General features: G+C 44.8%; 1 protein-coding gene across 6 annotated transcripts in view; it reads right to left on the bottom strand.

Moving 5' to 3' along the window:
* LOC124004764 (triple functional domain protein-like) overlaps positions 1 to 24,568 on the bottom strand; it is a 139,931-nt gene that overhangs the window by 6,369 nt on the left and 108,994 nt on the right. For 3 of the 6 annotated variants that reach the window (XM_046313532.1, XM_046313533.1, XM_046313535.1), the window contains 15 exons: positions 10,115 to 10,398; positions 9,780 to 9,950; positions 6,469 to 6,564; positions 5,927 to 6,075; positions 5,625 to 5,691; positions 5,161 to 5,264; positions 4,991 to 5,060; positions 4,689 to 4,778; positions 4,359 to 4,502; positions 4,109 to 4,186; positions 3,287 to 3,478; positions 2,916 to 3,093; positions 1,830 to 2,623; positions 550 to 797; positions 111 to 252 (listed from right to left, as the gene is read on the bottom strand). In XM_046313532.1, coding sequence (XP_046169488.1) covers positions 111 to 252; positions 550 to 797; positions 1,830 to 2,623; positions 2,916 to 3,093; positions 3,287 to 3,478; positions 4,109 to 4,186; positions 4,359 to 4,502; positions 4,689 to 4,778; positions 4,991 to 5,060; positions 5,161 to 5,264; positions 5,625 to 5,691; positions 5,927 to 6,075; positions 6,469 to 6,564; positions 9,780 to 9,950; positions 10,115 to 10,398 — 2,807 coding nt within the window. Of the gene's footprint in view, positions 1 to 110; positions 253 to 549; positions 798 to 1,829; positions 2,624 to 2,915; positions 3,094 to 3,286; positions 3,479 to 4,108; positions 4,187 to 4,358; positions 4,503 to 4,688; positions 4,779 to 4,990; positions 5,061 to 5,160; positions 5,265 to 5,624; positions 5,692 to 5,926; positions 6,076 to 6,468; positions 6,565 to 8,735; positions 9,445 to 9,779; positions 9,951 to 10,114; positions 10,399 to 24,568 lie in introns of those variants that run through there. The other 3 variants (XM_046313534.1, XM_046313537.1, XM_046313538.1) reach the window with 3 other exon arrangements.

Raw genomic sequence — 24,568 nt, 5'->3', positions numbered from 1 at the left:
CCATACTGAGGTTAACGTAGAGGGGCTTTAAGTCTTACAACTATACTGAGGTTAACGTAGAGGGGCTTTAAGTCTTACAGCCATACAGGTGATTATCAAATCAACTCTACCTTTACGGAAACTTTATTAGTCAGACAGTCTTGAGACTTGCGATAGCCGTTTTCCATCTTATTTTCCTTCCTGGTCTCCTTGTCTCTCTTCTCAGACTTTCTCCTGATGCGGAGTGCTGTGTGCCACGAGGATGACTTCCTGCTCCAGATAAGAGAACGAGAAAGAAAGGAGAAAAGAGAGAGAGAAAGAAAAAGGAAGAAAGGAAGAGAAAAGCTTAACTTGTGACTTCTACATCTTTGTCTACCGTTTCACTTTTACGATTGCAGAGCTCATGATGTGAAAATGGAAATGTCTTTGGGATGATTAAGCTTTTCATTCATTCATTCAAGTTGGTACATGGAGTCCAATTTGTAAGTCGCTCTGGATAAGAGCGTCTGCTAAATGACTTAAATGTAATGTAATGTAATGTAATGAGTAGCAGCAGTGTCTGTCTCTTACTTGATGGTTCCTTCGGGGAGGTCGGGGATGATGGTGGAGGTGTGACCCAGTACGTAGCCGGGGATCCAGCCCTCGGCGGCAGGGCCCTGCTCGGTGGCAGCCCGGAACACCAGGAACATGTTCTGCTGATTGGAGGCCAGCATCTGGACCACCTCGCCCTGGGAAACACTGATCTCATCCTCCTTCAGGGCCACGTAGTCCTGGGTCACCAGCATGGTGCTGATGCTGCTGCTGCTACTGCTTTCACTCTGGAGGAGGGGGAGGCAGGAGTACAGACACAATTATGTGATAATGACGCTAAAAGACTAAACAAATTCAAATGTTACTGATTTGACAGCACATGAGCATCATGTTGTTCAGCTGTTTATATGCTAGAGCTCATACACAAAGAAGGACTAATTTCAAAGCATTCATTACAAAAGGTTCATAAAGTAAAGTGACATCTGATTCCTACATATCTCATAACTAGACCATATCATCTGTAGAAGCGAAGACAAAGTATCCAGAAGTCAGGAAGACAGAGTAGAGTTAACATGGAGTGGGTGTCTCTCAAAGACATTGCGAGTAGAGTGGAAACAGTTTCAGGAGAGAGAGCCTGAAATAAAGTTTGAAGTGAGGCCAAATGCATTTGGTGCGAGTCAAATGTATTCAAGGGCAAGGCAAGGAGAGAACGGGAACAAGGATGTGTCATCAGTCCCACAGAACCAAGACAGAAACGAAGCAGCAAGGTCAGAGCAAGAGCTAAGAGAAAACAGGAGAGGCAAACGTTGCTTTTTACATCAGAGCTCCTCTCCTTGCAGGCAGGTGAAGTCAAATATCAATCTTCCATTATATCAGCATTCATTTGCATTTAACCCAGTAAATGCCTCGATGGTTTTTCAGATCAGACCACAATAGCCTGAAGCAAAGGGACAGCAAAAACTCAGGTCATGTCTAGAAAATGTTAGAGCCAAGACAGAGCTGGGTGTGTGAAGTTAGGGAAGCAGAGGCAGAGAGTCATACTGGAAACACTTACCAAGGGAGATGAGAGGACACCAACATACAGTACAGCAAGCTGAGTTACTGCAGCAGTTAGCTGCTGTACCAACCAAAAACACACTGTTAGTAGAGTCTGAAAGACAGCAGGAAGGATGAAAACTCACACAAATAGGCAAGTTAGTGTACTTAGATAGTTTAGTATGCACTTGTGGTTCAGATGACCCAGGAGAACTTCTGGTCAGCCAGTAAGGTTAGTAGGGACTAAGCCGGACAGAAGCCTGGGACTTGAGTAGGGATCTTACCCCGTTGCTCTGCATGGACTGTACGGACTGCTCACTGGTGGAGGAGCATGTGCTCATGCGGTCTATATCCTTGCTGTGGGTGGAGTGGCGGTGGCTGTGGCTCTCCCTGTGGCCCAGGGTCGAGTCTCCACTATCACTGTGGTAGGAGAAGGAGCCAGGCCGGCTAGCTGGGGAGGCTGGGACCGCGGTGGACCAGAAAAAGGAGCCTTTCTGGGCTGGGCTGCCCGGGATGAATTCCTCCTTCATGGGACAGGTCAGTGGAGAGACCGTCCCTACCCGAGGCTTGGCAAGATTCAGAGGGGCCACAGCCAGCCGTGGGATGGGAGTCTGAGGGTCCTCCCCAGGGTAGCTCTCCTTGAAGCTGCCCTCAGCAACGCCCAAGGACTTGCCATTGTTGTTGCTGCTGGTTCTGCTTTGGGGCCGGGGACCCTCCAGCACTCGCATCTTGGGGACATCTTGGGGCCCCAGGTCCCCCTCTGCCTTGTGAGGAGGGCAGGGGGTCTGGGAGGAGGGGGAGGTGGAGGGGGATTGTCGGGACCACATACCTGCTGTTCTGTCCGGGCCGTCAGAGCCCGGAGGGTGGTGGTGGTGGACTGGCTGCGGGATACGCGAGGAGGGCTGGGGGATGCGCGAGGGCCGGCGACTCTGGGGGCCACACAGAGAGTTACTCCCAGGGCCAACTGTGGAGCTGCTGCAGCCGCCTCCTGCCAGGCCACTGCTGCTGCTGGGGGCCCCCAGGCCTGGTCCACTTGCACCCACGTGGTTCCTCTGGTACTCTATAGGGGATGTCAGTGCTGGGGGACACAAAGAGAGAGAGACAGAGGGAAAGAGTCACCTCAGTGGTATGAGTACACACTGTCTAGCTATGAAACAAAAATATAAAAACATTCTTGGCATTTTGCATTTCAGTACATCATGCTGGAGTCCATATTATTGTGTGCCCAAAACACTTATTTTCTCAGAACGTTGATACATTCTATGGAGCGGATGACTACACAGGGAGACAGATGAAACATTGTAATCATCTGGGAGAAGCTAACATAATATCACTACACAGTTACACAGATGATCCGTGATGATGTTTACCATTGAGAAAGTTGCGCTGGCTCTCCAGGATCTGGGTGATCTGGTGGACCCACATCTGGCTGACTCCAGGGTTGGCTGAGTGCATCACGTAGGTCTCCACACCACCACTGGATGACCGGGAGGTCAGGGTGAACTTACAGGGGTCGTCTGTGCTCTCTTCCAGGCCCAGCCAGCTCACCTGGACACACACACACAAGATACAGGGGAGAGGAGGGGATGTGAGTGTTTTCAGAATCAGACAACTATTCCAACGATTTTGGCCCTTTAGGGCAATTACTATCCTAGCAATGTCCACACCCAAAAAATACATCCACTGTAATATGATCTAAGTGGATTGATTAGGGGAGATGATCACGATCGATGCTCCATACCTTGACACTGTTCTTGAAGAGGTATCCTGGCTGGGAGTAGCCTTTCTTCTTGTCCAGGGGCTCACTGAAGATGACGATCTGTTCGAAGAGGAAGACCCTCCTCTCCTTCATCCTTGTGAGTAGCCCCCCGTCCTGATCTGATACCATGAAGGTATCCTGGAGCAGCAGTCTGCCTTGGGCCACAATCTTGCCCTGAATGGGGAAATACCAATGTATTGCCTGGCTGGTTAAATAAAGGTTTAAGGCCCAATGCAGCCGTTTTATATCCATATCAAATTATTTCTGGGTAAGTACCATACTGTAATAGATTTCCATTCAAATGGGCAAAAGTAGCTTTTAGCAAAACACTATTTCTCAAGCAAGAATTTAGCTAAAGTGTCTAGGAGTCATCTAAGTGGGGAGGGGAAAACTAGCTGTTATTGGAAGAGAGGTTTGGAACTCTCTTTGTTATTGGTCTATTAACCAATTTACGCATGGTGATGTCACCATGGAAAGCCAAAAATCCCACACATGCAAACCTGCTGATTAGAAGGTCCTGTGTAGATAGTATTTTGAATCAGAAACTATCAAATTTGTTCACACTTTTACTGTCAGTTTGATATAAAAAAACAGGCAAATCAGAAAACACAGAGAGAGAGAGAGAGAGAGAGAGAGAAAACCTAAGCCCTTCTCCCATTTATCATATGATCCATGTGACTTAACGGTTGAAATCAAATTCAAGTAATCTATTTTGGAAAATGTGTGACCTTCTAAACTGAGCCAGATCGAACTGAAAGACCACATTCTCTATTCCCTGAAGAAGACAAAGCCCGTGAGTCTTACGTCAAAACCTTGGAGACGCCCAACGTTCATCATGTCGTTGCATCTTTTGGGCACAACACACATGACCTCCACCGCTTTCTGGGAGAAACAGAGAAGATAGAAAACACCATTTTAGAGGGAAAGAAAACATAATCACAGCTTTATAACAAGTATAACTTTTAGATAAAAACAAAACCAGACCAATATTGATGCTCGTCCATGTTATTAGGGGTGGAAGGCCATCAAATCAAACCCAGATTGTAGTTATTACCTCCAGTTCAGTAGTATCTACTGCAGCCTTTTTGGAGAACTTAAGTAAATCCTTCAGTAGGAGCTGGTACTTCATGATGCGCTGCACAGGCTTAATGAGAAGATCAGTGATCTGGAGTCTGTGGCCCAGACGCTGCTTGAGCTCCTAAAATACACAGGGAGCCATTAGATTTATTTGCACACAGAAAAAACAAAGGACTGCATAAAAATATAACACAAGGTATGAGAACAGGAAACAATGTGGCTCTTATGATGAAATATGTGCTCCGTTCGAGAGACTGGAATAAACCCACTTGCGGGGTATGTGTGGAGGGAGTGTGTGTATTCTTACCTCAAAGTAAGTGTCTATGTACTCAGACACGATGTGCTCTGATTTGGGCTTGTTCTGACAGTACACGATGTACATGTGTAACCGTCGCTCCTAGCAGGAAAACAAGGAAACAAAACAAGGGAAATGGTGAGAAAGTGGTATTATGGTCCTTGGGATGTCCCTACCCCATTTAATTTCACATTTAAATTAGGGGTTATGGTTAAGGTTAGGGTTTAGCACTAACCTTGTTATGATGCACAGCACAGTGACATCCACTACTGATGGTATATTTTGGCCAATGAAAACCATCAAATCTCTCTTACTTGTTTGACGAACAGGGGAGCCAGCCTATCAGGGTCCTCCAGGCACTTCTCTAGCTCTCCCAGGAAGAAGCTGTGGCCAATCAGAGAAGAGTATTGTGAGAAATACACTAATATAAAAGTAAATCTAATAATAACGCTAGTGCTGTAGGTAGGTACTATTCTCGTCTTACTCTCTATGCCAGTCGTAGATCTGGTGGATATTCCCAAACACTATCTTGTCTTTTCCCCTCATGTCGTCTGGCACGCCATCCTCCTTCATTTTGCTGATGTAGCCCTGAAGGGGAGATAAGACATTCAGGTGACCACAGGACTATACACAGCACCAAATTCAGCCAATACTATTCCAATGCCCTGTCCACAAACAACCTCTGCCCCTTAGGGCACTTGTGGTGATCTGATCTGATATGTATATACACTATGTTTAGAGGGCAAGGTGGAGCTGTTACCATATTGCTTATACCTCTTCAGCTCATTTAGATACATATGGAGAACCTAGGGGTCGTAAGGATTAGGGATTGTTTTGTGGACGGGACCTAGCACTTTGACCAAGTCTAGAACGTGAACAAAGTGTGATGGAGAGGAGTGAGTCAATGATTATGGGCCTACAGTAAAATAAGAAACAAGGTGTTCTCACCTCCACCACTGAACCCAGGTCTCTCACGTAGTCCCTCTCTGTCTCCACCAGCTCCAGTAACACATAGCTGTAGGGAAGAGAGGTGAAGAAAACAACGAGGGGATTGTTTAACTAGACCACCACAGGATAGTTTTATCTGATGGCTCAGGGCATATTGTAGGCTGGGAGACCCTAGAAATAGAATGACTAGAAAGGGCCCTTCAACGGTCCACCGATTACGGCCTCATTGGCTTGAATGAGGGGGACCCTTCTAGTCATTCTATTTCTACGTATGAGACGTTGCGAAGTGAAACTGAACTCACTGGCGTCTCTTGAGGAAACCCGACTTGCGCTCGTCCATCTCATCGATGGGGGAGGAGGAGGACAGGAGGGAGTTGTCAGAGGGGTTGAGGGAGGGGCTGCTGCTGTCCCCTTGTTCCACAGAGAGAGAGCTGGGACGGTCCTCCAGGGACTGATAGAGAGAGAGAGAGAGAGAGAGAGAGAGAGAGAGAGAGAGAGAGAGAGAGAGAGAGAGAGAGAACGTACTGTATATCCATTGTGCACATGCAGTGAATAAGCAAAGCTTCTCCATACAATCATTGTGCTAGCAGAGAGAGCAGTGGTGTTGCTGCTATGAGGGTGTGACAAAGTTTGGCAGCATTAATGTGCTATGCCAGGTTTTGTGTCTGGAAGCAGTCAGTTGGTGTGGTGACTCAAATGGTTCACAGATGACTGGTGGGCCATGGCACCGTCACACATTCACCCTGGCACCAGACTGGCCTGAGCTGAGCTGGCAGGGCGTGTCTGTGCGTGTGTATGCGTAACTGACAGCGGTGTGGTAAACAGATGGATAGCTGGGTCTTACCATCTTACTCTTGACCAGCTCCTCGATGGCACTGACCAGCTCAGCCGCACTGGGTGTCTCTGAACTACTGGGTCGGCCCGATAGATGAGAGGCCGCCTGCAAGGGAGGGAGAGAGACAGAGGGACAGTGACAGAGAGAGACAGACAGCGACATAGAAAGGAAAGACAGCATGAGAGAGAGACAGAGAAAGTAGAGAGAGCGTGAGAGAGAGAGACAGAGAAAGTAGAGAGAGCGTGAGAGAGAGAGACAGAGAAAGTAGAGAGAGCGTGAGAGAGAGAGACAGAGAAAGTAGAGAGCGTGAGAGAGAGAGACAGAGAAAGTAGAGAGAGCGTGAGAGAGAGAGACAGAGAAAGTAGAGAGAGCGTGAGAGAGAGAGACAGAGAAAGTAGAGAGAGCGTGAGAGAGAGAGACAGAGAAAGTAGAGAGAGCGTGAGAGAGAGAGACAGAGAAAGTAGAGAGAGCGTGAGAGAGAGAGACAGAGAAAGTAGAGAGAGCGTGAGAGAGAGAGACAGAGAAAGTAGAGAGCGTGAGAGAGACAGAGAAAGTAGAGAGCGTGAGAGAGAGAGACAGAGAAAGTAGAGAGAGCGTGAGAGAGAGAGACAGAGAAAGTAGAGAGAGCGTGAGAGAGAGAGACAGAAAAAGTAGAGAGAGCGTGAGAGAGAGAGACAGAGAAAGTAGAGAGAGCGTGAGAGAGAGAGACAGAGAAAGTAGAGAGAGCGTGAGAGAGAGAGACAGAGAAAGTAGAGAGAGCGTGAGACAGAGAGACAGAGAAAGTTGAGAGAGCGTGAGAGCGAGAGAGAGAGACAGAAAGAGAGAGAGGTGTGTATGGTTTAATATTAAAATCAAATCAAATGTTATTTGTCACATGCGCCAAATATAACAGGTGTAGACCTTACAGTGAAATGCTTACTTACAAGCCCTTAACCAAAAATACAGTTTTAAGTTTTAAAAAATGTAAAAAAACATTTGGATGGGTGGGTCTTACCATCTTGTTCTTTACAGTGATGTTTACAATCTACATTTGATTAATATTTTCAGTAAAGTATTTGTCACTGTATTAAATATGTTTCTACATATTACAGCACATGATGACATCACCGCATCATACATTCATTTCTTAGAGAAGCTCACCATTGACGTGTTTTGACACCGCCCAGCATTCCAAATGGGTGTGGTCTCCCTAATCAGGGCCAAATAAGGGTCTAATGGGGGCCAGGCTAGCATGGAGGATACAGGGGACGAGGTGGGGGTTGGGGTTGGTTGGAGCAAGCTTCTGAGCACTGGCACCACAGTGGAGCATATGACTGAACAATGTACATGTGCTTTTAAATACTCCATTACAACAGGGGTAAACCGGGCAACAGGCCAGTCACAAGCACAGCTAGTCTGGCTAAACAATAGCAACAGGCTAAACAAGGCCAGGTCTTTAAAGGGGTAGTCAGTCAGTTCTAGTCAAACTTCACTAACTACAGCAAATGGAGTATTTGTCACATCCGCAACAATAGTCCTAGAAAAACATAGGGCAGCGAGGGTGAGGAGATAGCATGACAGGATGGATGGGAAGTAAAATAAAGACAGGGCTGGTTGGTTGGGGGAGTGTGACTAGAGCGTAGGCAGTTACATGGAGAGGTACGAGGGTGAGGAGATAGCATGACAGGATGGATGGGAAGTAAAATAAAGACAGGGCTGGTTGGTTGGGGGAGTGTGACTAGAGCGTAGGCAGTTACATGGAGAGGTACGAGGGTGAGGAGATAGCATGACAGGATGGATGGGAAGTAAAATAAAGACAGGGCTGGTTGGTTGGGGGAGTGTGACTAGAGCGTAGGCAGTTACATGGAGAGGTACGAGGGTGAGGAGATAGCATGACAGGATGGATGGGAAGTAAAATAAAGACAGGGCTGGTTGGTTGGGGGAGTGTGACTAGAGCGTAGGCAGTTACATGGAGAGGTACGAGGGTGAGGAGATAGCATGACAGGATGGATGGGAAGTAAAATAAAGACTGGGTTGGTTGGATGTGGGAGTGTGACTAGAGCGTAGGCAGTTACATGGAGAGGTACGAGGGTGAGGAGATAGCATGGCAGGATGGTTGGCTGGGAAGTAAAATAAAGACTGGGCTGGTTGGTTGGTTGGTTGGTTGGGGGAGTGTGACTAGAGCGTGGGCAGTTACATGGAGAGGTACGAGGGTGAGGAGATAGCATGGCAGGATGGTTGGCTGGGAAGTAAAATAAAGACTGGGCTGGTTGGTTGGTTGGTTGGTTGGTTGGTTGGTTGGTTGGTTGGTTGGTTGGTTGGTTGGTTGGGGGAGTGTGACTAGAGCGTAGGCAGTTACATGGAGAGGTACGAGGGTGAGGAGATAGCATGGCAGGATGGATGGCTGGGAAGTAAAATAAAGACTGGGCTGGTTGGTTGGTTGGTTGGTTGGTTGGGGGAGTGTGACTAGAGCGTAGGCAGTTACATGGAGAGGTACGAGGGTGAGGAGATAGCATGGCAGGATGGTTGGCTGGGAAGTAAAATAAAGACTGGGCTGGTTGGTTGGTTGGTTGGTTGGTTGGTTGGTTGGGGGAGTGTGACTAGAGCGTAGGCAGTTACATGGAGAGGTACGAGGGTGAGGAGATAGCATGGCAGGATGGATGGCTGGGAGGTAAAATAAAGACTGGGCTGGTTGGTTGGTTGGTTGGATGTGGGAGTGTGACTAGAGCGTAGGCAGTTACATGGAGAGGTACGAGGGTGAGGAGATAGCATGGCAGGATGGATGGCTGGGAAGTAAAATAAAGACTGGGCTGGTTGGTTGGTTGGTTGGTTGGATGTGGGAGTGTGACTAGAGCGTAGGCAGTTACATGGAGAGGTACGAGGGTGAGGAGATAGCATGGCAGGATGGATGGCTGGGAAGTAAAATAAAGACTGGGCTGGTTGGTTGGTTGGTTGGTTGGGGGAGTGTGACTAGAGCGTAGGCAGTTACATGGAGAGGTACGGAAACTGAGACAAAACAGAGGCAGAACAAAAATCAACATAATGCAATGGTAAAGTTAAAGCAAAGTTAAGAAGAGAAAATGATATTAGTGTCAAAGAAACGCCTATCGCTCTAGTTACAATAACTGTTCTGTGATGATGAATGAATGAAGCTAAACTGCATAGGTATAAAATATCTACCTCTTCAGACAAACTGGTCTAAAAGAAATACATTCATTGATTTACCAATGTCTCTTTTTATTTTCCAAAATATCTTACAGGAGAGACAATTGTCCCCTCTTTGATATACTCTAACTAAACATCATGGAGGCCTGTTAAGTGTGTGTGTGTGTCTGTCTCACCTTGTCGTCCTGAGAGTCAGCCTGCAGCAGGCTGTGTTGTTGGATGGCCATGGGGGGAGGTAGGGGTACAGCATCAGCCCCCTCCTCTCCCTCCTCCTCCCCACAGCTCTGCATCCCAGAGGAGGAGGACTTGGACAGAGTCCCACTGCTCAGCCCCTCGTTCCTCATCCTCTGTAGAGGGACAACGACAACAGAGCTTACAACTACATAGAACACAATCAGCTCAAAAGAAAGGAGAGAAGGAAATTAGTGAGAGATTTAATGTTGAATAGATCATGTAAAAGAGAAAGAACGGAAGTGATATATGAGTGATAGAGGTGACCAATCGAACGGACCTCCTCGATGGTCTCGTCCTGTGGCGTGGCGGCATTGTCGTCCGAGTCTTTCTGGGAGCCGGCAGAGTCTGCGTTCTTGCTGCGTCCGTCGCGGTTCTTCTTGTGCTTGTGGGCCAGCTTCTTCACGTGTCCATCGGCCTTGCCGCTGCTCAGGCGCCTCACTGGGCTGGTCAGCCACTTCCTCAGCGTGTTGCCCGGTCGCTTGGGCCCTGGGGAGCTGTGGAAGCCCAGGGTGTGGCTGGCGCCAGGCTGGATGGCATCGTTACTGGACACAGACAGGGTGTCTGCATGGGGAGAGACATGGAGAGAGAGAGAGAGAGAGAGAGAGAGAGAGAGAGAGAGAGAGAGAGAGAGAGAGAGAGAGAGAGAGAGAGAGAGAGAGAGATGAAGGTACCAATGAGATTAGGTGCACTTTTGCAAGGTACTTCATTACCTAGGAGGCATAATTCTTTATGTATCTATACTCAGACATTCCATTTTAGTACATGATGGTTAGAGTGGAGCATCGCATCCTAACATTGCGTGTCCACCCTCTGCACTGAAGTGTCTATCGATAGATATTCCTCCTATGAAAGTGAACTGGAAGATCCTCATTTTAAAAACCGTGGCATACTCAACATTATATAAAAGTTGCATAAGCTATTCTCTCTGTGTGTGTGTGTGCGCATCTACTTTAGGCTGAATGCCCACCACCTCCCTCTCCTGTGGTTATATCTCCCCTGAGAGGTGTGGGAGAGGACTTGGCTGAGGCTGTGGGTTTAAATGTGGTGCAGTGTGGGGTGCTTCTGCTGATGTAAACTGAAGGATGCTACTCAGGTTGGATAGATTGCCCAGGTCCCGGCTTCACAGAAATGTTGTATCCTTCAAAAACAGGTTGAGCCAAAGGTTTGTCTATAGGGGCTCGCCTCATATGTTGACGGAGATGACCGAACTGAACTTCTGATGAATAGATGGATATGTAGTGCATTCTCCATGTGTTTCTTCTGTCTCTGTGTGGCCGGGTTCTTAGCCCACTGATGGCAGTAGAGTAAAGTGACCAGTGAGGGGACCTCTGTGTTCTCAGCGGTTGGCTCGGTCTCTCAGTGAACTGAACTCTGTGTTACCAGATCCTCCTACTGATCTGGTCTAAACACAACAGCTTCTGACAGGGCATGATGACCATCCTGGACGGGTCAGGGTTCCCCAACAGTGCACCACTCGCTCAGTAAAAATAACATGTATCTACAGTATGCTGCCATGAGAAAAGATGACAGGCCTTTTAAAGAATCTTAGAACTTCTAACACTGAGCAATGAATCAATTCAAAACAACAACATATGACCTGAGAAATCTCTAACAATCCTATACAAATCTGAGTGGGATAGAAGGTGATGGTTCTGAATTGACCCCATGATTATCATGTACTGATCAGGCCTTTGGCATTGACTGATCACACACGCATTTTCTTGCTGATACAAAGATTGAACAGGGTGCTGCTGCACTAGTGCATCGTATATGGTAGAGTGGGTCTCAGCAAGGAGAGAGGAGTGTGTGACTTTTATTTTTCATTTGTACAGTGAGACTCAGGTCAAAGGGAGGATTCACCCATGGTCACGTCGAAAGGGGTTTCTCTTAGCAGCCAAGAGCAATCTCAGGAGATGTTCTCAAGCCAGGCCATGGATGATTTCATGAAGTCTCTACAGCTGTTTTCCTAAAGCCATAGCACGGTAAATTACTTCCATACTGTTTCAAAATGTTGCGCAAACAAGTCAGGCTGAATGGTGCGCAAGATGAAAGACAGTATGAATAGAGTTAATAACCTTCCCTTCAGTTCCAGATGTATTTGATACTATGTTGGATGGACTATGTTGTTTTAAGACGTGTTTGAATAGACAGTTTTAATTCATCATTCCAGATGGCACTATATTTGCTACAATCGTTTTGATGTGCATGCAAGGGTGCCATTTTCACAAAATGATTCAAGGTGTCATTTGACTCCTTTATGATGTCACAATAGGTTTTCTGAGATGGTCGGGGGCTGCATTTCATTGGCTCAGGCTCTGATACTCAGACAGGGTTGGATTGTGACATCATGACAGTCTAATGATGTCAAATGACACTCAAATGATGTCACAATTGGACTGCTGAGGGTGATCTGAGACTGACACTTTCCCAGGCCTTCATTCGTTCCTCAGACACAGTTGGATCAGACTGACACATCTCTAGACCTACAAAGAGCCCAGGAGCAAATAAGCCCAGGATCCATTTGGGGCAACTTCATCCTCACGTTCGGCCTTACTTCTTCTCAAGATGGTGTGCATTGACATTGGCGTGGAGCACTGCAAACTCCCAACCTGGTCCAGAGTTGGCATGGATATCACACCAGACGAGTTGAGACATGTGGTGGAGAGAAAGGAGGAGTACAACACATCCATCCTGGACTCCATAACCATGCCTGAAGTGGACTGCACCATGCTGGTCCTCGGGGGGGCCTTTCTGGTCATCTGCTTGGTTTGCCTGTTGCTCAGCAGGAGGAAGTGGACAAGGCAAGGCCAAGGGAAGGGAGGTCTACTCCAGTGCCAGGCTAAAGGTGACAGCAACAAGGCTTTGCTGATGATGGAGCTTCAGGAGAAGGTTCTGCTGAGGATGGAGGGCATGGAGCAGCGCCTCGACGCCATGGAGGACTTCATCAGGTCAGTCTCAACTCTTAGCCTCATGCGTAACTAAATGATAGGGTGCTTGGAACCGAAAATAGATCATGTCAACTATAGATAAGGGCCAGAACTCACTTCCATATAAGATGAAATTGAAGGTTAAAATGTTCATCTCATAGCAACATGTAATCATAGACCACACTGATTGGTACGTTTTGTCTTGTGCCTTTCTTAGCTGCATGGGGAAGAAGAGGACCATGGAGAAGACAATGTACGGCAAGCAGGAGGCTGCTGGTGACAAGAGCAAAAGGGATGCCCTGCGCTTCTCTGACTGCTCTGACAACTCCAACTAATGTCTCAATACTTCAAGACCTGTTTATGGACACTGCATTTCTTTAAAAATACATTCAACTGATTTGAAAATAAAAGACATGAAATTGAAAAAACACTTTTCCTCTCCTCTTTTCACTCTGTGGGGAATAGCATTGTATGTAGTTACAGTATATTCTGATAGACACTTCACATGTGGGTCTTTCGTGACAGTGAACATGTGTGTCACAGGGTGGGGTGGATGTGGGGGTTGAGGGGGATCACAGTCCTTAGTTAAAATGGCTTCAGGAGACCTATATATTGTAGTGCAATATCCTGCTGATATAAAGCATGTGTTCACTCTACTCTCGGTCTAACCCAGCTGTGGGAGTCCGAGCCAGAGAGCCTGAGAAGATGAGGTGTTCCCACAGCCCTGTACTCTAAGTCTGCAGGGGAGAACCGAGGGCTTTCAAGAGACGTATAAATAACTCATAGCAGCCTACCATGAAAACCTGACTCCATTTATCAAATGTGTCACAATATTACTGACATAAAGGAAGGAGCCATCACGGGCTGTTTCAGTCATGCTTCAGGGTCGTATCGACCAAGTGGAGCAGTAGAAGGCTAGCAGGACCATGTGTTACAGTAACACTGGATGTGTACAGCAGACTCTGCCAGACCCACTAGGCAGACACCTCCAGGCCAGCCCAGCCGTACACAACCCCATCCTCCATTCTGAGAGGAGGAAGGAAACAGGCATCAAATCTCCACCTGAACAAACCTAGCCTTCTAGTACACCACAGAGACAGGGCTCAGTGTGTCCCTCCCCACAGGCCCACCTTCCCTCTACTTACCTGAGGGAAGTACACTCATGCCACGGTGCCCAGTAAAACTTTCCTTCCCTCTAATACTGTACAGAGTGTATCAGTGTGATTACATTGAAGGAGACCCACAAACAACTTACTCTGTGTCCATATTGTCTCGTCTAGCTGGCTAAAAGGGTACAGTTATAGTATATCTCTCACATTTAAATCAACTGCTTTGAACTCTTCCATTGTCAGTCAGTGGCTTAGTGGCAGGGGGGAAAACTCAGTCTGGTGCACAGTTCTACACATGAGTGTGTATCCACTCCACATATTGAGCAAACAGGACAGAGACATGCAAGGGGCCTGACTCCTGGTGTAACAGCGCTATATAGGTCTGAAGAGCTCTAACAGGCTGCGGGCAGCCCATCAATCACCTCAGAAAGTGGGCTACGGGGTCTCATATACTGTATGAAGGAGAAAGACTGGGACACTAAAACTATTTTCAGTGAACACAACATAACTTCTCTTTTAATATTGTATTTGTATTCATGTATTTTTGTGTGGTTGAGACAAAGATGTCCAAGACCAATATCCCCTCAGGGACAATAATGATTATCTGATCTCACAGTCCTGTCACAGCTACAAAGCAGCATCACTAGCTAAATTTGAAGTGTGTCCTGGGGCAAGATATCTTATTGGTTTGATATAATATTAGTTTGAGAGGTTTGCGTGTCCTCGAAGACGTAAACAGTGATTTAACAGAAGAAGATTTAACAGCCTTGACACATTCCTGTCCATTGTTTATTCAGCAGGCTGTAAAATAACCCCAGACTTCACAGACATGCCCCCTGTGGGACACTGTTTCTGTGTCCCAAATGGCACCCGTTTCCCTATTTAGTGAACTTCTTTTGACCAGGTAGTGCACTATATCGGGGATAGAGTGCCATTTGGGATGCATTCCGTCTCTGGGTAGTGGGTAGGAAAATAAGCACTACGGTGACCTCTGTTCTCCCGCTTAGGGGTCTTTCATCAGTCACCTCAGTAACTGAGCTCACTACTGCCATCTGTCCCAAACCCGGGTCTGCTGTGATTATGTGAGCCCACTGACCTAAAGCCTAGGGATTAGGAGACACAATAGGTTCTGGCATGACACATACAGTACGTTCAAACACATGTAAATATGGTATCCCTGTCTGCTTAGTACATTTCAGGTCACTATCAGCAGTAGAGTATGAGACAGAATGGTGGTGAGGAGTAGGGCTGTCGTCATTTTGGATGATGGTTATTGGCCAGCCAATAATATACGTTCCAATAGCAAAAAATAAATAATAATAATAATATATATGATTATTTATTTTCTAAAAACAAAAAAATGATCCTCTCCCCCACTCCTGGCTGCATGTGCTGCCATGTAAATAGAACAGGTGTCCCCAATCAAGTCAATGATGGCATAATGGCTGGACTGGCAGCCATTGCGAATGTACAGGAAGTTATTAAAGATCGGTGATACTATCAAGAGCAGTGTGCGGTTTCCTTTTTCCTTCAGAATGTACAGGAAGTAAAAGCAGGAAGTGTCCCATGAGCCACATCATTAATTTATATTCTACATTACCATGGAAATTATTGCATCACAATTAGGGCTGTGGCGGTCACGAAATTTCGTCAGCCGTTGATTGTCTTTTAATTTTTTTAATAATATGTTTATTAATTTCCAATATATATATATATATATATATATATTTTTTTTTTAATACAGCAATACAAACAATGACATTCATTGTACTGTTGAATGGGATGGCCAATTTAGAGGACAAAACAAAACTTAACTGTAAGTCGCTTTGGATAAAAGCGTCTGCTAAATGGCATATATATTAACTCACACATACACAAAATAAAACAAAATCCTATGGTACATGTATAAGAAGACAGCATATAGTCATTACAAGCAGTGTAGTAAATATTGAGTGGAGTACAGCACAGAGTAGCAGCAGATCGTCAACCCAGTTATGAAGCGGGACTAGCCCATTTATCCAGTATCGGCTGCCATATTTGGTAAAACACTGGACTTCTATTGGAGGTATTGTATCAAATCTTTTCCATATGTATTACATTCCCTAAATCCCGTAACCACATTTTAAAGGTAGGTACAGTCTCCAATTTCCAAAATTGCAATATAAGCCTTTTGGCTAATAGAGTACAAAGAGAGACAGCTTTCCCTTCCTGGTTATTACCATCACCTGTACCAAACAGAGCGGTCAATGGGTCTGGGGCTAGAACTCTATCAAAGGCTCTATATAAGTAATCAAAAATGAGAGCCCAGTAAGCATGTAACTTAGGACATGTCCAGAATAAGTGGGTCAACGTCCCCTCATCCTGCTTGCACCTCTCACACAGTGGTGAGGTGTCCGGGAATATTTTATGCAGTTATACTTTTGAGTAATGTAACCTGTGTATCACCTTAAACTGTACAAGGTTGTGTCTGGCATTCACTGAACTGTGGTTTATATTCCTGAGAGCTTCTAGCCAGTCCTCATCTGAGATTTCTGAACCAAGTTCTTGTTCCCAAGCCCTTTTAATGGTGTCTGTGGATACCTCTATGTGGGCCTGTAGCACCTCATACAGTCTAGAGACCGACCCTTTTGAATGGGGTTTGACAAGGATCAAGCTATCTAATGTAGGACTATTTGGCTTCATGCCATACTGTGGGATATGTGTCCTTAAGAAATTCCTGATTTGGAGGTATCTGACAAAATGTGTTGTTGGCATGTTGAACTTTCCCTGTAATTGTTGAAATGAAACTAACTGACCATCTATGTATAGATTACCAATTGTTGTGAGCCCCATCTCCCTCCATTGTGAAAACACTACATCATCCAATGGAAAGCATGGCTCAGGCAAATTGGGCTGTCTATGTAAACAGTGGATATGTTAAGAAAATACCTCATCTGTTTCCAGATCCTAAGAGTATGACAAATGACTGGGTTAGAGTCATACGTGGATTTTTTCACACATGATGGACTATTAACAAGTGCAGGGAGTGAGGAACGTTGACGGGAGGCCTGCTCAATCAAAAGCCATGCAGGCATATCATTCTGTCACATCCCAGGTCAACTTTCCCTCCAGGAAGACACAATGTTCAGATTAGCAGCCCAATACAATTTGAAGTGAGGAAGGCCAAAGCCCCCCTCTATCTTGTACTTGCATAAATTATTATTTGAAATTCTGGCTGTCTTGTTATCCCATAAAAATTGAGTTACTATTGAATCCAGTTTCTTAAAATAGCTTTGTGGTATGAAAGTGGGTTGGCATTGGAAGAGGTAACGAAACCTGGGTAGGACAACCATTTTAATAGCGTTTATACGACCAACCAAGGAAATAGGCAGAGTTTTCCCCCGAAAAATCTATTTTGTTTAAGCTGATATATTTTCATGTCCCAAATCGCTTTCAATAGCTGATCAAGGTCTCTTGTCACTACAATGTCAAGGCTTGTGAACTTGTTCTAAACGGGGTAGATTGCAGAAATTGCATATCCACAGGCGTGATATTGGCCTCAACTCACTTTTTTGCCAGTTTATCTTGTAGCCAGAGAAGGAGCCGAATGTGTTTATCAAGTTAAGTAAGGGTGGAATAGAAGTTTTAGGCTTGGACAAAAACAAAACAACATTGTCTGCATATAGGGACATTTTGTGCTGTGTGTCTTTTATTTTAACAGAAGCTATATCGGCACATGCCCGAATGCGAGTAGCAAGGGGTTCCATGGCTATAGCGAAGAGAGCAGGTGAAATAGGGCACCCCTGTCGGCACCCCTTAAACAGGCGGAATGACTGTGACATTTCCTGATTGGTTACCACGGACACCATTGGGTGTGCATAAATAATTCTTATCCAATTAATAAATTCCTTTCCAAACCCGAAATTCTCCAGAATCGACATCATATACTTCCACTCAATCTGATCAAACGCCTTCTCTGCATCAAGAGCTATTACCACTGCCTCAACCTTATGATCTTGATACCTTACGTTGAAAAGGAGTCTCAAATTGTAGTATATATGTCGGCCCGGGATAAAAACCTGTCTGGTCAGGGTGTATGATGTCAGAAATATATGTTTTCAATCGGTTGCCAATATCTATGTCAACACCTTGTTTTCTATGGGGAGTAACGACACGGGGCGATAAGAAGACATCTCCATGGAATCTATCTTTTTTCAAGATCAGTGCTATTGTAGCCTCATACAGTGTTTGCGGGAGTTTGGCATTTACTTTGGATTGTTTAAACAATTGGCAACATAAGTGGAGCTAGACTGGCGCAGTACTTCTTATAGAATTCTATTACATATCCATCGGGCCCAGGGGCCTTGCTGTTTGGAAATTGTGCTATCGCTGTGTTAATTTCCTCTAAAGGTATCCCTGCATCGAGTGCAGCAGCTGCCCCCGTGTCTAGTTTAGGAAGTTCACATTTAGCGAGAAAGCGTTCCATAGTTTGTGGATCAGTAGCATCGTATTTTGATTGGTATAGCTCTGAGTAAAACTGTGCAAAGGATTTATTAATATCCTGCAGATCTGTTACTATTTTACCCTTCTTGTCTTTTATTTTATGAATAGCTCTAGATGCCTGTACATGCCTTAGTTGTCTTGCTAATCATTTATCTGGTTTGTGACCCAGTTCAAAATAACTTTGTTGCGTTCTAGCAAGTAAAGAGCCCACCCGGTTTGAAACGATGGTATTGTATTCATATTTTAACTTTGTGATCTTCTCAAGGACTTTATACGAGGAATTAGTCTTAAAAACGTTCTCCTGTTCCCCTCTCTTTCAATTTCTCTCAGCCTAGTATTGGCGCGTTTCTTCCTCTCTGACGTATAAGAAACCTCTAATCACAGCCTTTAGAGATTCCCAAAGGGTGGAGTCGTCAACATCCCCTGTGTCATTAGTTCCGAGGAAAAAGGCAATCTGCTCCTTCAAATACTGACAAAAAACCTCATCTTCCAACAGGTATACGTCTAAGCACCACGGTCGCCGACCTGTTGACATATTGTCGAGTTTCAGCACCATGGACAGAGGAGAGTGGTCCGCAATTAGAATAGGGTGATAGGTAACCGACTCAGCTGCTGAAATTAGTTTGGAGTCCAACAAAAAATAGTCAATTGTGGAATATGATTTATGAACTGATGAAAAGAAACAATAATCCCTGTCTGTTGGGTGCGTCAGTCTCCAAATATCAACAATGTTAAGGTTTGTCATCAATGTATTTAGACAGACACTGGCATTTGATTGTTGAACTTGATAGCTGTTTATCTAAAAGAGGATCTAATGTACAGTTAAAGTCACCTCCCACAATAACACTTATATCCGAGATATTTGGTATATCCTTAATTACCCTTTGAAAAAATCATGGATCATCAAAGTTGGGCCCATATAAATTGACCAAGGTTATTGGTTTCGAATTCAGTGTACCGGCCACAATAATACACCGACCATTAGGATCTAAAATCGAGGATGAGTAAACAAAATGAATGTTTTTCCTTATCAGGATTACTACCCCTCTCGCTTTGCATCAAAGTTAGACTGGTATATCTGACCGATCCAGCCGACTCGTAGCTTGGCCTGAGCGGAGCATTTAATATGAGTTTCTTGAAGAACTATGTCAGCACCCAGTGATTTAAGATGAGAAAAAAACCTTAGCTCGTTTCACCACATGCCCTAAGCCATTACAGTTCCAGCTGACTATCTTTATTCCACCTGGTCTACTCTGTGCTCTGTCACTATGTGGCATTTCTTATTGTAGAGCAAATTGTTGCTGTCATACAAAACCCAGAAGAAAAACGTCCCGCCGTGCGGGAGCTTGTCATGCCACCTGTATTAATAAATGTGAACATAAAACACAGACCCCATCCCCCCTCCCGTCCCTTTACTGAGTGACTTCCCCAAACGAAGCACTCCTTGGCTAACACACACACCTTAGGATGTCTAGACATACAGCTTGAACTAACTCGTCGTCTATAGATGCTCCGCATATAAACTAATATTAAATAACTCTTAACTCTCACGTTAGGGGGTGAGTGGCGTTAAAACATGATGTGCTAAACAATGCTATATTAGCCACAACTTCTCATCTATCATATAAGTCCCAATTTCTGATCTTCTGATCGAAAAGAAATAGGCTGGAAATTCAAACACATTCCTGGCCTGTATTTGGTCATTTAGCCGGCTGACACAGCCGTTCTGTATCCTCAGCCAGGGAGCTTGCTTGTCAAGAACAGATCGGCCTCTTTTGGGTTGTCAAACGTACGTGTTGATCCCTCGACTGTCACCTTAAACCGGACTGGGAAGAGGAATCCATATCGGATGTTGGCCGCCCTGCATTTGTTGCGTACCTCATCATACTCTTTCCATTGGTTCCTCAACTCCAAGGTAAGATCTGGGTAGAAAGACACCCTGGCTCCGTTGTAGTGAAGGGGGAACCTTTGACAAGCCAGGGGGAACCTTTGACTAGTACAGCCGTACAAAGAATGGCCTTGGTGGCCATTCAGGCAACGAAGCCATTCATTGTGGCTTCGTTGCCTGAGATCTGTGTGCGCGGTCGATCAGGATGGCCGTTTTTTTTACGTTGCGCACTGTTTCTCTATGTCCTGTAGCCTGGCCTCGTGACCGACTGTTGTCTGCTCAACCTCATGCACCCTTCCCTTAGTCGCCTTCACAGTTTCGGCCAAAGTCCCAATACTCTTTGAGACATCAGTCAACCTTGTGTCCATCTTCTTGCTTAGTGAGTTTATGGCAGCCAGTATGTCAATTTGAGTAGGATCTGTGGGGAACTCTTGGAAGCTTGCCTCTTCAGCTAACTCCTCGTGGGTCGGCGACGTTGAAATTGGTTCGTTGTCTCTCTCATTCAAATGATCTTGTTTAGCGCCCCCTTTTTTGGTGCCTTTTCCCTTTGTCATATTTGTTTGAAGTTGTATGTTGTGAGAAGTTAAGATAAATACTCATTTGTTTCAAAATAGAGAGGAGCTCTAGAAAAGCACGTCTAGTCCATAGCACGCTCTCTAGCGCCCCTCAGCCACTGGTTGTCAAGCAAATAACTGCCGTTCCCACGGTAATTAACCGTTAATTAACCTAAACACATTTAGCATTTCCTGGCTTCCACACATAGCCTACAATCCACTGATGCAGACTTTTGGAAGATATACATTTAATAAATCCATGTAATACAGTACATCACAATAAATGTATGATTTATTTTAGACAGGTCTAAAGAAGCATGATGTGAAGAAAATTACATTTCAGAGGAACTGAATAGCATATCCTTATGTTAGGTCCTGATCTGGCTATGCCATATGGTTGTGGGCTACATTAGTTTATTTAGCAGATGAGATTTGCCTAGATTTCCATGGCAGGATTTTATAGTATGAAGAATACAATTGAACAAAACTCCATCCAAACTATTTGAGGGAGTGCGCACATGCGGCTATTCTGTGTTGACCGGTTAACAAAGAAACAAGTACTCCTATATCTTCAATTTAGAGTTATTACGTAACTTTAGTTGTGATATTTGATTTTTAATACATTCTTAGGCTATATAACGCCAATCTAATGATGGTTTGAGTTGCATTAAAGGCATGAGCTCTGCATTGTTTTTTTTGTGCAGGCTGTACACACTTCGTCTCTCCTTCACAATTTGACAAGCACTTGATAATGCCTCATATTTCCCGGCCGCATCCCCTTTGTGTAGCCGTAATGCCCCCTAAGAAAATGCGTGCCTTTTGTGGCCAGTGGCCATTGTGCCATTGGGCTGAATATAATAATTGTAATTCCCTTCTCCCTGCGTGCCCTGAAGCAACTCTCACTCACATTGCTCTCCTTCACCTCATCGGGTCTTTTTCACAACTGTGCGCATCCTTATCCAATTCCGAGGCGCATATTGAATATATTGGACGAACTGTCCACATTTACTTTTCGTCAGCCAATGAGATGAGTAGGCCTAACAAACAACAAAAGCACTAGCCTATTGTCAATCTACTATCCCCCATAGTACAACAGTTGACCTATTCTATTTTTGGGGCGGCAGGTAGCCTAGTGGTTAGAGCGGTGGGCAAGTACTCAAAAGGTTGCTGGATATGCTATGGGATAGGTTACATAAGGTGTGGGACTTTAATTTGATAAAGTTGCAAAGAAAAGGTATGCATTGTTTCTTGCCTTACGCTGGGCATCATTCACAAGTGATAGTCTCATATTGTCACCCATCAGACTGTTCTCGATTTAGTCTTGTCTTTACATATACTAAATAATCTGTGTGAAATTTGATTTGATTTAGAATGCACCATTATCATGCACCTGTCTCGAAACGGGAGCAGAAAAAAATACATGTCATTTATGCACTTAAATAGCAAATGGAGGACGCTTTACCCGTGGTTCCTGTTGTTAAGAGAAGCATTGTGCTTAATATTAGGAAAGTTGAGAAATAAATATAGTAGGCCTAGCCTATAGAATGCTGATGGGATCCTCCTCTTTTTAATAGAGCCCATCACTCTGCTTTCTCGGGCAATTTGCTTAGCCTATAGAAATGTTGCGCAACATGAGCTCATGGGCTCTCATGAAGTGTTTGATTACATTTTTGATTCAATTTGCATTGAGTTCAGAGTGATTAGAGCTTGGAGAAGCTTATTTACCGTGAGTAAAAAGATACGTGGAATTTGACTGCCTTCATGATTCGTGACCGTCGGTGTGGAGATAATATTGTCACCATAACAGCCCTAATCACAATACAAGGCAGCTATTGCGAGTGTACCCATGACTTTGCCAAAATTAGCGGTTCCAAGCATGTTTTATTGAATCTATTTCTACGTTAGCTATTTCTACATCTACTGCAAAAAGCAGCAAAGTTTCATCATGGTAATTGTTAATTATCCATGTTATTGCGGAAACAGACTCAACCACAAGAATGCCTGGCAGTCCCATCTCTCTCCCGTGTTCGTTCCACAAAACCAAAAAACTCATGATTTTTAAAAAACAGTTAAGACCAATATTTTATTCTCACGACGGTCTTCATCCATACATGGTTATAAGGTAATTGTGCCAGCCCTAGTGAGGAGACGTGTGGCACAGTCCAAGCCAATCAGAGAGTGGTGGCTCACTGTCCTCACTGTCACAAATGGATTGAGATGTCTGGCCCACTTCCTGGGAAACCTACCAAGGCTCATCAGACATAGGACAGGAGGGCACACAGGCCAAGCCAGCTGTGTGATGGACTGTGATATGCAGTGGGTGATACATTTACATTTACATTTAAGTCATTTAGCAGACGCTCTTATCCAGAGCGACTTGTGTGTCTGTCTGTTCTCCTCGTGTCTACAATAATAAGATTATCCCCAGAGGGATGTATCATCACAAAGCAAGGATCAATCATCCGGCTAACTGTTGGTCAGAAAGCTATGGGTTATTGATCATGTCAAGTTATTCATAACATTTCAACTTCAAGTCAATCTTTCTCTATGAGCTATACTAACTATGGAGTTTTTAAGATGATTCAGGAAAGTAAGCTGGCTAACTTTTTGATCCTGGTGAATGGGCGAGGTGGAGGATAGGGTTTGGACAGCACTGGGGTGTTCGCTCCGTCAACAGGTAGTAACATGGCTGATTCCGTCAGTCAATCAGTCAGCCAGCCAGCCTGCTTGCCTTCCTGCTGGTCTGTCTGTCTGGTTGTCTGTGTCTGTCCCACATGTGACTCAGAAGCTCTTAATCTAATCCAAAGCGTACCAGCTTTAATACGGTATTTCAATCATTTTTATGCACCCATATAATCCACTCCATAACACGCATTCAATCAATATAATAGCCTATGGTACTTATCCCCCAGGCTGTCACATACAATACAGACGTTATTGTTGATATGTACTCTACAGTAGGCTGTGAAAAAAGGTATGCTAAAGGTATGCGGCAAAATCATGTAAACAATAATTAAATGTATTGCTTGATTATACCAATGATCACAACAATAACAATCCATTACAAAGTTGGAGGCTGTTCTACACCGTTAAGGGACTGGAACACTTAAAGGACAGGTTCTATATAGGTCCTACACAGTATCATTACGTACCCAAATCCAGCAGCCAGAATTTGCAGTTTTCCGAGGGTCCCACTTGAGAACTCATATGGTACAGAGGACTAACAGCAAAAATAGACCGTATTTCATTTGCCATGGCAACCTGCCAAGGTACTATTCAACTTCTCACACCGTTTAAAATCCAATTCCTCAAAATAATGATATAAAACAGATAAAGAATCATGTAGTTTAAGGAAAAGCTATAGGAAGCAGCTGTATCCTCCAGCTCAGATGAGATCAGTCTGCTGTGTTTGTGGTATTGAATCTGCTCTCTCTTCTCCACTGTCCCAGAGAGTGGGCTGTTGTGCTGTGAGGGCAAGCCTCCTCTGTCCCAAAGGAACATTCAGAATCAGAAGGCACACGTTAACGTAAAACCCCTAGTAGAAGCTCCAGAACTCAAACAGCATGCGCTCAGCTTCCACAAGCATTATGCACTGTAGAAATGTAGCATCTTTAGTAGCAGCTTTACTTTTCAGCACAGTTGCAATGTCCTTATTTAAGCTAAGCTCAAAACACTTAAATTAGTTTTATTGCTGCCAAAAACAATGCACAAAGAGAACTTTCAGCAGTGTGACTGTCTGTAGCTGCTAAGGTGCCCACACAAAGCTCTCCC

The sequence above is a fragment of the Oncorhynchus gorbuscha genome, linkage group LG19, assembly GCF_021184085.1.
Source record: "Oncorhynchus gorbuscha isolate QuinsamMale2020 ecotype Even-year linkage group LG19, OgorEven_v1.0, whole genome shotgun sequence".
Lineage (NCBI taxonomy): Eukaryota > Metazoa > Chordata > Actinopteri > Salmoniformes > Salmonidae > Oncorhynchus > Oncorhynchus gorbuscha.
Note: the sequence above shows the minus strand (reverse complement) of the source record. Positions and strands in the feature narration are given on the sequence as shown.